We start from the raw sequence: 15022 nt of genomic DNA, 5'->3' as shown, positions 1-15022 counted from the left end.
ATGCGGGTTCGTGCCCCGGTCCGGGAAGATCCCACATGCCGTGGAGCGGCTGGGCCCGTGAGCCATGGCCGCTGAACCTGCGCGTCCGGAGCCTGTGCCCCGCAACGGGAGAGGCCACAACAGTGAGAGGCCCGCGTACCGCAAAAAAAAAAAAAAAAAAAAAAAAAAAAAAAAAAAAGTGAAAAGTCAATTCATAAAAAGGGAGGAAATGTTTTCTTATCATATATTTGATGAGGAACTTCTATCCAGAATATATAAAGAACTCTTCCAACTCAATAATAAAAAGACAACTAATCCATTTTTAAGTGGCCAAAGGAGATGAATAGACATTTCTCCAAATTGCCAATAAGTACATTAAAAGATGCTCTATATGTCTAGCCATTAGGGAAATCCAAGTCAAAACCATAATAAGACATCACTTCACAACTACCAGGGTATCATTGTAAAAAAACAAAAACAAAAACACACAAATAAGAGTAGACACAGATGTGGAGAAATCCAACCCCACCACACTGCTGTTGGAAATGTAAAATGGTATAGCCGCTTTTAAATACAGTTTGGCAATTTCTCAAAACAGTAAACATAATTATCACATGATTCAACCACGCCACCTGCATACCCAAGAGAAATGAAGACTTAAAATCCATACAAAAACTTGTACACAGATGTTCATAGCAGCATTTTTCATAATGGCCAAAGAGTGGAAACAACCCTGATGTCAATTAACTGATGGAGAGGTAAACTGCAATATATCCAAACAATAGATTAATCAGCAACAAAAAGGAACCAAGTACAGTTGACCCTTCAGCCAGGACCCTCTGTGAAGTCAGAAATCCACGCCTAATTTTCCAGTTGGCCCTTCATATCCGCGGTTCCCCATCTGCAGATTTAACCAATTGCAGATCATGTAGTGCACATAGTACATGTGTAAGTTCCAACCCCTGTTGCTCAAGCGTCAAGTGCGCTGATGCCTGCTACAGTGTGGGTGACCTTGAGAGTATTAGGCGAAGTGAACGAGGTCAGTCACAGAAGCCTACATACTTATGCTTCCATTTACGTGAAATGTCTAGGATAGATTAGTAGTTGACAAAAGCCAAAGGGATGGGAGGAGTATGGTACTGACTGCTAATGAGTACAGGATCTGGGGTGATGAAAAGTTTCCATAATCAGACTGCAGTGTTCCACAACTCTGGGAAAAACCATCTTATTTGAAATGGGGGAATCACTTTATGGTATGTGAATAATACCTCAACAAAGCTTTTTAACAGAAGAAGTATATGGAGTGGTGATGGCTGTACAAGGATGTCAACGATGCCACTGAACTATATGGCTAAAATGGTAAATTTTATATTATATATATTTTACCACAATAAAAATGTTTAGAAATACTAATTTAAATAAATTATTTGGGCGCGTGTGAGTCTTACCAGGACTCTTCTGTTAATTACGTGCTTTGACAAGTAAAGCAACTGTGTTTACGTCTGGAAAGCGTGACCGCCAAAATGATTAATTTGGGGGACTTCGTCTGGGAGTAAACGGGGACGAACCCTTCCTCAGCGATGCCATCCTCTCCGTCGAGCCCGGGGTCCCGGCGGGCCGGTCCGTCCACCCCGGGCCCCGGTGGCACCGTAGGAGCTCAGACTCCGATGGACTGACCGGAGAGACAGCGGGTCTGGACCAGCCCTACCCAGCCGAACCGCCTCCGAGCCACTCACTATAAGGACCTCCCAGCCACGCCCATCACTGCGGAGCCCAGTCGGCCCCCAGGCCCCGGCCCGGGGGCGCGCGCACGCACTCGCCGGCGCGCACGCACTGCGGGCGCGCGTTCACGCCCGGAAGGAACGCTGAGCCGCAGGGCCCAGTGTGCGTGCCGGGCCGGGGGCCGGAGCGGGTGGCGAGGGAGGCGTGGGTGTACGACCCCAAGGTTCCCTTCGCCCTGGGTTCTGGGCCGCGGGGCGGAGGCGATCCGTTGGTGGGGTCGGGGTCTGGGGACGAGGTGGACGCGGGCCTGGCCTTCCCGGCAGCGCACCGACTGCCCCGCGGGGTGAGGCCACGTGGGGTGGGGTCTCCGTGGGGCGGGGGCCCCGTGGGTGCGCCGCGCTGGAGCTGGGAGGAGCTGGCCGGTGGTTCCCTCCCGCAGACCCGTCGGCCCCAAGATGTCGTACATGCTCCCGCACCTACACAATGGCTGGCAGGTGGATCAGGCCATCCTCTCGGAAGAAGACCGCGTGGTCGTCATTCGGTTTGGACACGACTGGGACCCTACTTGTATGAAGATGGACGAGGTTCTGTACAGCATAGCTGAAAAGGTAACGCAGCCCCGCCTCACAACGCGCCCCGCCTTCCGTTTGGTCATTTCATCGTGTTGGATTGCTTTGCCGGTAAGATTTAAAAGTGCGGCACGTTCACCGGTGAAAGAGAAGCAGTAAGATTCACAAACGGACAGTCTTCCCTTGGGATGTGAGGATGGCCTCCCTGAAATTGGTCAGAATAGCTTATGTTCTTTTCTGGGAGAATTCTCCATAGATTTTCAAATTTTTAAGAAGTTCATGATCTCTCCCCCCTAAAGAAGTTCATAATTCCTATTAACGTACAGGGGTTTTAACTGAGAGGGTGTTTTCAAAAATTTACATCTGTAGTGCCCAGAGCAAAACACATTTGCAGGCTTTGGCAGGAGCGTAGGAGCTTACTTTGAATAGCTTAGTTTAAAAGAATTGTCCTTTTTTTTTTTGTATCATGTTTATTTGTTGCGTTTATAAAGCAGAACATTTATGTTGATAGCATAGTAAATCCCGTTCTTTTGCTTGGGGTCGGTTCTTTACCCCACCGGTGCTCTTTTAAGTGACTCGATTTATAGCTTAGAGTGACTCAAATGCAGGAAACATTGGGAGAAAGTAGAACTATACTTGTTAGAGCTAATTTTCTTAATTCTTAAAGTTAGTACACTGGATTGTCTGTGGCCTTTGTTTGCTGACAATAAAGTGCAATTGTAGGGCACTGTTGAATAACCAGGGCTTAATTCTTTTTCTATAATTGTCTCATAGGGATTCTAAGATAACTTTGATTTAGATTTTTGCAGGTGTAGCAATAGGGCAAAAGGCAAAAGGATGCTAATAAAATATTTAACTTATTAATATTCCATAATAATTTGAGAGGTTATTCATTTTAATGAAGAGTAAAAGTAAGAAACATTGAAGCCATCTTTTCTTTCACAGGAGTAGGATATGCTAATATGGGCTGGGTTAAAATAATGCCTTTGAGTAAAGAGTAATAGGTGTAAGGATATATTTTGTATTTAGGAAAGGAAAAATTATCTGACCTGCCATCGGTCATTTTCACTATCTCCTATTTGGTGAGACAGGCAGAGTTGGGGGAGGTGGCCTTGTGAACATCAGGAACCGTCCTTCTGTGTCTGTCAGCGTAAGTATCGCTTGGAATACCAAAGTGCATCTCAGAGATCCTGATTCTCCAGGTCTGGGGCGAGGTCCAGAAATGGCTTTTTAAAGAAGCTCCCCCAGGGAATTCTGACATGACTTTCAGAATCCCCTCAACGAGGTCAGGGTCAGAGTAGGAGTGCTGTGATTATAGCCTTTCCCCTCTTCTTTCTCTTGGGCGCCAAGACATTGAAGGAACTTGAGGAGGTGCCTGGGGAACTCAGGAGAGCGGGATTCTCCCCCAGGGGTCCTCCCAGTCCCGTCAGAGGTCAAGAGTGAGGTGGTGTCAGGGAGTCGTGTCTACATGGCTTAAGCTACAGTAGTCAAGGGCAGAGACTGCAGACTTCAGTGAAGATGGACAAGGACACTTCAATAAGCGAATCATTGCTGTGTTGACTCTGAAGTCACTTAGGTGTGTGTTCTGGATGCTGCCTTGCAGGTGGCGCATAAGCACCAGGGGATGTCCAGACCCGGTTGCCCCCAGCACGAGGCCAGGATGGCAGAGGCGTGAGGGTTGTTTGCTCTTCGTATCTGAGCAAAACTCAGCAAGATACTCTTAGCTAGGAGGCAGATTTTGCGTCAGTGTAGTTTTTAGGGACTTCTACCGGAATTGTTCTTTTCCAATTCCTATACATCAGTCAGAGACCAAATCGCTGTAGTATTAGCAGACGTGCTCTCGGTACAGTTTAACTGGGCTCACTTTGAGTGCTTTTCTTTGCTCTTTTAAGTTCCTCCATGTCTTTTGTCCAAAACTTGGATTTCTATTTTAATAAACTTTCAATACTATATTATAGTATAGTTATTCAGAATGCAAGCTTGAAATGCATTACAAGACTATTAATGTTTTATTTTCTACTTAGTATAAGGGCAGAATATGAGTTTATAATTCTGGAAGCCCTTTCTTGGGGAAGCACGATAGGAATTTTTGAAATTTAAGGTTTTAGTATAAAGAACAATTTAACTGTCTATCTCCCTCTGCAGAAACGGCAGATAATGGGGGATCTTCCTCGTCTTGTTGCGAGCCCTGTTTGGATACCCCAGCTGTGTTAAAGTGAGTAAGAGTCCCAGTGCTGAGGCTGGACTGGACTGCTCTGTCCCTGCTGGAACGGGACTCACCGACTCGCTGCTTGGTAGCTCCAGCCCCGCCGCATGCTGCGCTCGTTTTGAGCTGTACGGAAAACACAGAGATGTGTTTAAAAATTTGACAGATGCCTGGAGTTTGGTAGAGTGATAACCAAAATAAAGGTTCCTGTTTAGTGGGTGATTTTACGCACAGCTTCGAAGTGAGACTATTTTGTGGACTTCTGAGCTGCCGTTTTGTAGGAACGCACTTTGCCACAGCTCACTGTTTCTAAATCCCATTATATGTAAGAATAAGTGGGCTGTTTAATTTTGGTCTGTTTAAAAAGCTCATACAGATAGAGTTTAAAATATGCAGAACCTCAGTGGTACTATCTCATAGCCATACGTGCTAATTAGATTGTACATAAGGTAAATGTATTCATGGAACTACTTAGGAATGACTTCAGGGGGTCATTCTTAAGCATGAGATAAAGTAGGTTGAATCAGCAGAAATTTATGCTCAAATGAGGAATCTCATAGGAACCAACAGCCAATCAGGGCAAACAGTAATTTGAGAAAATAAAGTTATCATGAAGTTTTTTGATGGCTTTGAAGTGAACTATCTAAAAATGTAAAAATTGACACTTCAGAAATACATAGTGCCAATTGACAGTCAAGACCATTTTTTCCAGAATTTTAGGTGGGTTCTTAGCTAGTGGAGGAGGGTGGAGGGGTGGCTGGCAGCACCGACGGCCTTCAGCCTTGGTGATTTGCACGAGTTACATTAACCTGGAGGCACCTGGCAGCATGAAGGACCACGAACTGCGTAATCACTGACTTGCTGAAGAAGCAGCCTGCGTGTGAAATGTGTGGGTTGGAAAGGACAGTTACTAGTTTAGACAATCAAAAGAACATACACTAGAAAACAACTTGATAATAGAAGGGAAGTTTGTACATCTGGTTCTTGATTTAAAAAAAATACTATTCAACAGCTGCTTAACATTACTGCAAATATAGTGGGCAAAATATTATTGTAGATACCGTAGACTCCTGCAGGTCAGTTTAAAGTACCATTTAAAAAGGTAAGACCCCTGTGGATATATGGGCACAGAACTGGAAAAAAAGAGGAAATTCCAATAGTTAAATAAACTTCAAAGAAGCACACGTTAAAATAGTGTACTGTCATTTTTCAGGTGTATCAAAGGTCTAACTCTTAGGGCGTATGTTGAAAGCCAACCTAACACTCAGGCAGAAGTGGAGCCGGTACAGCCCCTGGGAAGCAGCTTGGCATTGGGTGAAGAGCCCTAAGGACAGCCATGCCTTAGGCTCCCTGAGACTGGTGCTGTGATTGATAGCAAAACTGGAAAGAACCGTGATGCCCAGTGAAGGGGGAACATGCTTATGACCGTAATCTCCAGTGTGTGGCGCGTAGGCCAGTCACGGTGATAGGTGGGAAATGGACTCCCGGCGTGGTCCTCACGGCAGGTCCCCGAGGCAGGTGCCACGAAGTAGTTTGTCCGGGCTCAGAAATGGGGCGTTAGGATTTAAAGTGGAGCATCTTCTCCCCTGGATGGGATATTATTTGACCATTAAAAATGATTTCCTAAGAGCTTTATTTAGTAACGTGGGGAAACATTGGTTAATGACATTAGCTGGAGAAAAGCAGAATGTATGCAGTTTTCTCACAAGAGAACGTGGGTCTGGGGAAAGGGAAACATTTACTTTTCATTTTAAAGCACTTATATACTATTGATTTTATTTGACTGTCACATACTTTTTTTTTTTTTTTTTTTTTTGGCCGGGCTGCGTGGCTGTGTGATGTTAGTTCCCCAACCAGGAATTGAACTCGGGCCCTGGCAGTGAAAGCGCCAAGTCCTAACCACTGGACCGCCAGGGAATTTCCTGATTGTCATGTACTTTTAAATTATATAACTTGTTTTTAAAATACTGGGCTGGAAACAAAGCAGTGATGTTTCCATTCCATTTCTATGTTTTCAAAATGGACATTTTTTAAATGGAGAAAAGATCATAGACACCTAGCTTATTTCAGTTTTATATAAAAAATACACAAGTGTTATAGTTAATTGCAGATTCATTAGTGGATGTGAAACATTCAGGAGAAATAGTTCAGCCCATGTAGGAAGCATCATGATAGAATCTGTGCAGCCCCCTTTAGGAGAAGCTCTTCCAGAGGAGAGAAGCTAGGAGGGTCACAGAATTAGAGAAAGGCCAGCTGGTGCTGTGGGCCTTCTCCTCCCAGAGCTGCAGGGGCTGGAGGACCCGTCAGGGCACCTCCTCTAAGGAAGAAGCGGGACCAGACCATCTCTTAATGCAGGTCTGTTTGAACTCAGGATTAGGTAATTAAGTCCATAATGACAATAATATATTTCCTGAATTTTGAAATGTAAGTTTATTTCTAAAGTTCATTCTTTCAATAAATATCTCAGGTGTGGTTCCCGACCTTGTGAGGCTTCACATTTACCATGATGTGGTTTATGTGGAGGGGAAGAGAAAATGAAATCCTGTAGTGTCAGTTGTTTTCTGCTTCTGAATGAGCTACGGTTTCCTTACTCATCACTGAAGGCAAAAGAAAATAAAGCCTTTTTAGAAAGTCTCACATAAAAACCAGCATTTACAGTGTGAAAATTATATGACATTGAGTTGGGATAGTTGAATGTCCTCATACATGAACTAGTTGAGATATATTCTAGTAACTTTTAAGAGATTGTGGTTTCTCCGGTCGATTTCTGCTTTAACTTGGAGATTTGGAGGTTCTTGGAACCAGAACCAATTGGCTTTCGTTGGATTGAAAGGTGTCTGGGACTCTTGTTGGATTGTCATTTTATGCTTTTGGAGGCAGATGTGTGTGTGTGTGTTTGTGTTTGGTTATACTGTGATGTTAGTATCTATCTTTTTAATTATATCTGTTTTATTATGTGGGAAGAAATAAAATATGTCTGCTTAGCGAAATTGGATGTGGGCCGAACCTTAAAAACCAGTGGGGTAACTTTTGCCAGGAAGCCGTTCCGCCAGCGCGTGGCTGTGCTTGCCCAGTCCTCCACCTCGGTGTCCGCTGTGGCCACGTGAACACGTGGTGCTCAGCTCACTGTCTCCACCTTCTGCAGGTGTGTTCTCTCCTTTCACCAGGAAAGGGGCATGTGGCTGGGAGAGACACCTGTTCTTCCCCCACCTCAGCACCGAGGTCTGTCCGCAAAAGAGCGCCCACTAAATGTAAACTTCCTTCCCTCCTTTTTCTGGGTGATGGTGGTTTAAATTTCCGTATTAAATACTTCTTCACATTCCCAAGTAAAGGGGAGAGAACAGTGAATTCGTCTGTACCTACTGAGATCACCAATATTTTGTCAGTCTTGGACCGTTTAACCCCTCAAACACTTTTCGTGCTGCCGTGTTGAAAGCACATCCCAAATAGCATATTATTTCATCTGTAAATTACAGTTAGGTTTTTAGAGTTAGTTTTATATGAAGAAACGTTGTGCATTTTCTGTGAATTTCCGGGGGCTGCTGTAGCAAAGCGCCACAAACCGGGCAGATTAAAACAACAGAAATTTATTATCTCACAGCCTGGAGGTCAGAAGTCCGAAATCAAGGTGTCAGCAGGGCCGTGCTCCCTCTGAAACCCTCAAGGGAGAATCCCCTCTTGTTTCTTCCAGCTCCTGGCGTCTTCCGCGATCTGTGGCACTCCTTGGCTTATAGGTGTGCATCACTCCAATCCTCCGTGTTCATGTGGCTTCTCCCTTGGTGTGTTTTCACATGGCCCTTTTCCTGTAGGAACACCAGTCAGATTGGATTAGGGGTCAGACTCCAGTGTGACCTCGTTTGACCTTCACTGATGAGCTCTGCAGGCACCCTTTTTCCAGATCAGGTCACATTCTGAGTACTGGGGGTCAGGACTTCAGTATATCTTCTTGTGGGGTGAAAGGACATAATTCAACCCATGATATAAATTGGTATAAGCTTTCTAAAAGGCATTGAGACAGTATTTACAAGGAGCCTTTAAAATGTCATGTCTTTTGTTCTAAAGATTCTATTTTAGGTGTTTATCCTTAGGAAATAATGAAGTATGTATATGAATTTAAGGGTAATAATGTTCACATGTGAATAATTGATATCAGTGAAAATCTGAATTATTTATATTGATGAAAAGTCAAAGAAAATAACAGAAGAATGGTAAAAATACTGGCATAGGCACTTGGTGAACTGTTATGTAGCCATAAAATTTTGTTTTTGTTTTTCTCTTATGTAAAGTATACGATTCATATAAGAGGATGCTCATAATTAAAGCAGGATGAAAAATCTTGTAGTGTGATCACTCTATGATCACATTTTGTTAAAAGAGTATAAACATATATACCAGAAAAAATGGGAAAGAATATAGTAAAAGTATATTCTCAGCAGTCAGCTCTGGGTGTTGGGGTTCAAGGTTGTTTTATTTATGGTTTTCTGGGTTTTCCAGATGTGCTCTGATGAGCTTGCAGCTACGGAAGAAATTAAAGAACCTTAGTTACCTGCAGTGTGATTTGGGGTGTTAGGCCATTAGTATGTTCAAGTGTCCAGACCTCAGTAAGAGGGGAGTGTGTGGCTGAATTCCAAAGGCATGTTTTAAAGCAGTTGTTTAATGCGTATAATTCAGTATTTGTGAAAGTACAAATTGGAAAAGTTCACATAGATTATTACTAGATCAGCGTGAATAATGTATCTGTGGACGTTATCGGCAGGATTCTCATAACTTGCTGTTCTGAAAAATATTAAATGAGATGTTAATGGACAGTTGCTCAGGACCCTGATCCTCTTGAAGTAATTTCCTACATGGCAGCTCTACTGGGAAAAAATGTTGCAGAGTCAGTTTGAAAATTGTCCTGTTATACACAAATTCTTCTGTTTTTGTTTTTGAATGTGCTTTTGCAGAAAAAAAGTTGATTTGTTATTTTAGTTTTTTTCCCCCAATCTCCTTTACTTTTAGGTTAAAAATTTCGCAGTTATTTATCTTGTGGATATTACAGAAGTACCTGACTTCAACAAAATGTATGAGTTATACGATCCGTGCACTGTCATGTTTTTCTTCAGGTATGTTCTCTTATCTTAAAGTTGTTGTTTAAATTGAATAGATGGTCTGGAAGTTTAATGAGATCAAGATATCTTTAGATTCTTTTATTTAGGAGGAAGTCAGTTATGCAGTCATATTATAATATAGTTTGTATCACCAGGCAATCAATCTTTTAAATAATTTTCAAAGTAACAATTCCAGTTTTAGCATTTACTCAGTAACAAATTACCCTTTTGAAATAACTATCCAGGGACCTAGGGGAAGTGTTATTAAATGGAAGACATTCTCACTGAAATTTAAGATACCTTTAAATTTAATCTGTTGATGAAAAATGTCTTTAAAATAACTCACTTTTTAAATGTATCAGTGACTCTATTTAGCAGCCTTTTGTGATATCCAACAGGAAAACCTGTGCTTAATTACTTTGCTTATAAATACAAAATCTTGTAAAAAATCTTTTATCAGCTGAGAAATTCTGTTGTGTACCCTAGTCAGTCAGTCATTGGCTCAAGGAATAGACTCTCCCTAATCACCTTAAATTAATTTGTACCCATGACTGACAGGCTTTGCATGAAAGGGAAACGTGGAGTGGCTACTGGTTAGGTACACAAGAGTCTGATGCAGACGCAAATACCTTTGATGGTATTTATATAATAAAGTTAAGTAACATCATGAGTGAAAAACAAATTCTGTTGTGGAGGTTTAATTTGGAAAGAAATCACCATTTGATACTGTTTTTACTTGTCAAAATTTCGTACTGTTTATTGTTACTACAAAAGTTAGTAAGTAGCGATGTAAACATTCGGCCATACTGCAGAAGCAGAGCTCCCTAATGGTCGAGGGAGGTCTGGGTGGAGCGTGCAGGGTGTGTATTCGGTTTCTATTTTCTGTAACAAACTTGGTGGCTGAAAACAACACCATTTATGAGCTCAAGGTCTGTAGGGCAGAGTCCAGGCAGGCTCAGTGGGTTCTGCCTCGGGGTCTCACAAGGCCGGAGTCACAGGCTGGGCTGTCATGTAGGCAGTTGGTCAGGGGAGAATCCACTTGGCTCACGGGAGCTGTGGGCTGGATCCATCTCCCGGTGACTGGGGGTCTGAGGTCTGTTTCTGCCGGGGCCCCTCTCTGCTCCTAGAGGCCCCTCTGTCTTCGAAGCCCTGAGCAGTGAGTTGAGTCCTTTTCGTACAGCTGCTCCAACTTCCTGTTCTGCTTTCAGAGGGCACTTGTGATTGGATTAGACTCACCCAACAATCGAGGAGAGTCTCTTTATTTTAAAATCAACTGATGGGGCTTCCCTGGTGGTGCAGTGGTTGAGAGTCCGCCTGCCGATGCAGGGGACACAGGTTTGTGCCCCGGTCCGGGAAGATCCCACATGCCGCAGAGCAGCTGGGCCCGTGAGCCATGGCCGCTAAGCCTGCGCTTCCGGAGCCTGTGCTCCGCAACGGGAGAGGCCACAGCAGTGAGAGGCCTGTGTACTGCAAAAAAAAAAAAAAAAAAAAAAAAAAAATCAACTGATGAGTAACCTTAGGGACATCTGCAGAATTCCCTTTGCCGTGGAGTGTAACTGATCAGAGGCGTGGTGTCTCATCACAGCACAGTCCCAGGGATTAGGGTGGGAAGTAGCAGGGGGTATTTTAGCATTTTTCCGACTGCAGCCTGCCCTCCGGCTCCAAAAGATTCACATCCCTCCCATGTGCAAAACTGGGTGTGGATGAGGCTTCTCAGGTGACCCATTAAGCACAGCTCCTGGATACAGCTCCTTATCTGTGGCCCCTTCTCCAGGATGCAGTGTGGGACTGGCATAGGAAGCAGTTTGTGTTCACCGGGGGGCGTCAGGTTTCAGAAGGGGGCTCTGATGCAGCGCTGGGATCATAGTCCTGGCCCGGTGCCTACCCCTGGGAGGGTCCTACCCAGGTGTTTCTGCCTTTTTTATGAAAGCCACTTGCAGCCAGTTCATTTTTCAACCTGCTTCCTGCCAGCAGCCTCTTGGGGTTGCGTCAGCCCCTCTCACTGCGCGCTCTGTCCCTTGCAGCCTGAGCCAGTCGGGTTTCTGTCCTGGGCACCAGGGCTGCCCTCTGCCCGATGGCTGCTTCCTGGGGGAAGATCCTGTCCTGTGACTGAATTCTGACTTTTAGGTCTTTTCTAGGTTTCAGCAGAAGGCGGTGTGGCCTCTGTGTCAGCAGTTCAGCAGCCATTTCTGGATTTCAGCATCTTTTGCTATCTGGAGAGACTGAGAAATCTTTTGGGTTAACGGATCTTACTCCGGTTTGTCTCCCTCCTTTTACTATAAGCAGCACGAACCCAGGCAGCGCCTTCAAGACTTTGCTTACGTGTCCTAGGCTGGTATCCATGCTCACCACTTTGGAGCGTCACAGACACTCTGCCGCTGTGCAGCAAGGATCCCTTTCCTCTGCTCCCCGAAATGCATCCCCACCTCCTTCCAAGCCCACGTTTCCACTAACAGGCTGTTTAAGGCAATCTCGGCCTTTTCTGCTGTGCTCCTCACGTTTTCCCAGAGCCCTCCAGGTGGGCCGTGGGCACCGCACTGTGCAGGGCCCACCTGGGCGGGGCTGCCCCGACGGGGACAGGAGGTTGCGGAAAGGAGTCGAGTGGCGCCGCGGCCACCGTGCGTTTCGATGGTTTAGGACGGACGCTGCACTTGGAAAAGGGGACAGAACCTTCTACTGTGTCTGCGACCCAGGATTCTAAGACAAGTAGTAACAGTATTTTAATTAATCTATTCACCAAGTATATATACGTAGAGAGTCCTGCTGGCTTTTATGTCTAGTGCTGGGACGTTAGCTCAGATAAGACAGGGTTCCTCCTATCACAGACCGTCATCTGGTGGCGACAGCACAGGGAACCAGCGAGATGCAAGGGGACAGGTGATAAAGGGGTTCCCAGGCCCAGTTGCAGCGTGTGCGCGTGTGCGCAGGCTCCCCTGTGCCAACAGGCGATTCTCGGACGCCCTGCTGGTGGGATCTAGAAGTCACCTTCATGAACAAACTCACTGTGACCGGAAGGGTGCTTATGCACCCGCTTCACCCTCATGGCCCTGACGTGTCCTCAGGAACGGAATACCCCATCACTCTTATTGCAGGGAATTCCGAAGGTTTTGGCAGCTGTGAGCCAGGATCTGTGGGCGAAGACCAAATACATATGAGAAATATATTCCTCTGAGTGACCAAGTATATATTTTTCCTATAAATCACAGTATTGCACCAGGTATCTACAGAGGCACAAACACTGAGTGCAACAGGGTGATGGGCCGCGCTCAAAGGCTGCTGGATAAGGTTGGCCTGAGCCACGTGCATCCCAACAGGGGCGAGCGCAGGCAGGGGCACGGGGCAGCGCAGGCCGCACGTTTGGGGACCTGCAAGGGTGAGGGAGGACGGACAGGTGAGGGCCGCAGGCAGGGGCACGGGGCAGCGCAGGCCGCACGTTTGGGGACCTGCAAGGGTGAGGGAGGACGGACAGGTGAGGGCCGGGGGGTGGCGGGCGCTGAGGGGAGAGCGCGGCGGGGCCCGGATGCCCGGTTTCCTGGGCCAGTGTGTGGACTTGGAAGCTTCCTGGAAGTGAGTGTTTGCAGCAAGAGAGAAGCATCAGGTCTGCCTTTTGGAAGCTCGCCCTGGCTGAAAGGAGGCCACGCTGTGACCTCAGGATGGATGGGGCACGCACCACGGAACAGCACCCGGGGGCCAGACGCACAACCTTGCAGAAACGGGAAGCTAAATTGATAAAAGTCAGTGCAGCTGGTACAACAGGCATTAATGTCTTTCTTTTATACAGTGCACATATAAATTCATTTCAGAAAGAAGCGTCTTGAAAAGTCAGTCTACGAAGAATTATAGAAATGCAAAGTATAATATTTATTTCACAATTAGTAGGGCTTTCAATAAAATTTACAAGCGCTCGCAAGAACACCATGACAAACGCATACATTGCCTTTTTCAGGTAAATTAGCGCAGCCCTCTGGAAAGCATTTTGTCTTTCCAGGTGACTGAAGCTGTGTCCTTCGGCCTGGATTGCCCTGTAGGTTATTTTTCTTAGGGAGCGCAGAGCAGGCGGAAGGCGCTGTGTGTTTCTTTAAGCAGCATTTAGGTGGTTTCCAGCCTGCTACACAGTGGCGGACCCCCTTGACTGTGTGTGTCCTTGTTCACAGTGGGAGATACAGGTATGTTTTTCATGGGATTCTGTTTCAGAAGGATTTCTATGAGCATTGACCCCCTTTTCCCAACCTACAGGAACAAGCACATCATGATCGACCTGGGCACTGGCAACAACAACAAGATCAACTGGGCCATGGAAGACAAGCAGGAGATGATCGACATCATCGAGACGGTGTACCGGGGGGCCCGGAAGGGCCGCGGCCTGGTCGTGTCCCCGAAGGACTACTCCACCAAGTACAGATACTGAGCCCTCGTCCGGTCCTGGTGCATACAGTGCCGTGGAGTTGTTCTCACGTGGAGATATTTTCAACTATTTAAAGCCTTTGAGGAAGCGTTTGGGAAAGTACACATAGCTCAAGGAGCTGGAGGGTTTTGCAGTGAGGGTGGCAGTGCCTCAACTTTCAGTCTGCCTGGTCCTGGTATTTTTGTATCAGCAAATACCTGTAAATATCTAGCTGAAATAAATAAAATACATGGTGATGGGGTCACAATCATTTATTTCTTATGAAAAGTAGTGTATAGATTAGCGATTTTGGTAGTCAAGAATTAACTCTTCACTGTTGAGTGAGGTTCAGGTGTGGGTCCCATGGGGCTGCTGTGATTTGCACACTTGTCAGTGAGAGTCTGAGTTTCCTGGGTCTCCTGTAATTAGGGACCTCAGACTGGTGACTTGATGCAGTTCTGGAGGCTGGGGTCAGATCCACGTGTTGGCAGGGCTGGTCCTCTGGGGCCCGACGGGGAGTCTGTTCCTACCCCCCTGCTGGCCCTGGTGGTTTCTGGCATCTCTGGCGTCCCTTGGCTGGTGATGCTTCACCCCAGTCCCAGCCTCTGTCTTCACGCAGTGTTCTCCCTGTGTGCGTGTCTGTGCGCAAGTGTCCCCACTGGGTGGGGGCCACCCTGCTCCAGCATGACCTTATCTCGACTAGTTACACCTGCAACAGCCCCGTCTCTAGAAAGGGCACATTCTGAGGTCCTGGGGTGAGGATTCCCAACATGCGAACTTTCAGGGGGCACAATTCGACCCACAGCAGAACCGAAGGTCTGAGTTCAGGAAAAGGGAAAAATCATCTTTTATTCTTCTGGTTATAAAAACAGTGCGATAATGATTTTTGGATTCCCTTTAAATATAAAAAGTAAGAGGTGTTTCTCATTCCTCCTAAGATTGTATCTAACATGCTTAAATGCATCGTGTTTTCCATAGCAACCATGACCCTTCAGTCCATGTAGCTAGTTTCCTTATCACAATCTCAAGTTTCACTCCTGCGTCTCTTATCCCAGCAGCATGCTGTTGGTTG

The 15022-nt window shown here is 45.8% G+C and overlaps 1 protein-coding gene across 5 annotated transcripts; it reads left to right on the top strand.

Annotated features, from left to right (window-relative positions):
• The first annotated feature begins 1809 nt into the window (after window positions 1-1809).
• On the top strand, window positions 1810-14207 carry TXNL4A (thioredoxin like 4A). 5 transcript variants are annotated; one of them, XM_082640001.1, is made up of 5 exons: window positions 1810-1863; window positions 2141-2309; window positions 9478-9581; window positions 11705-11823; window positions 13803-13889. In XM_082640001.1, the coding sequence occupies exons 2-4, from the start codon at window positions 2157-2159 to the stop codon at window positions 11790-11792; spliced, it is 345 nt and encodes a 114-aa protein (XP_082496127.1). In that variant the 5' UTR covers window positions 1810-1863; window positions 2141-2156; the 3' UTR covers window positions 11793-11823; window positions 13803-13889. The 5 variants fall into 5 exon arrangements, with proteins under 5 accessions (XP_082496127.1, XP_082496124.1, XP_082496126.1 ...); XM_082639998.1 differs by lacking the exon at window positions 11705-11823 and having other exon boundaries at window positions 13803-14207; XM_082639999.1 differs by lacking the exons at window positions 1810-1863; window positions 11705-11823 and adding an exon at window positions 1931-2044 and having other exon boundaries at window positions 13803-14207.
• Window positions 14208-15022: the final 815 nt, after the last annotated feature.

Source organism: Mesoplodon mirus (assembly GCF_964341445.2).
Source record: "Mesoplodon mirus genome assembly, chromosome: 13".
Taxonomy (NCBI): Eukaryota; Metazoa; Chordata; class Mammalia; order Artiodactyla; family Ziphiidae; genus Mesoplodon; species Mesoplodon mirus.
This window is presented reverse-complemented; position numbering and strand designations above follow the sequence as displayed.

Coding starts and splice junctions, on each gene's coding strand:
- TXNL4A (XM_082639998.1), top strand. CDS start 2,157: ATGTCGTACATGCTCCCGCACCTACACAATGGCTGGCAGGTGGATCAG. Junction 2,310..9,477: donor TGTACAGCATAGCTGAAAAG/GTAACGCAGCCC, acceptor CTTTACTTTTAG/GTTAAAAATTTCGCAGTTAT. Junction 9,582..13,802: donor ACTGTCATGTTTTTCTTCAG/GTATGTTCTCTT, acceptor CCCAACCTACAG/GAACAAGCACATCATGATCG.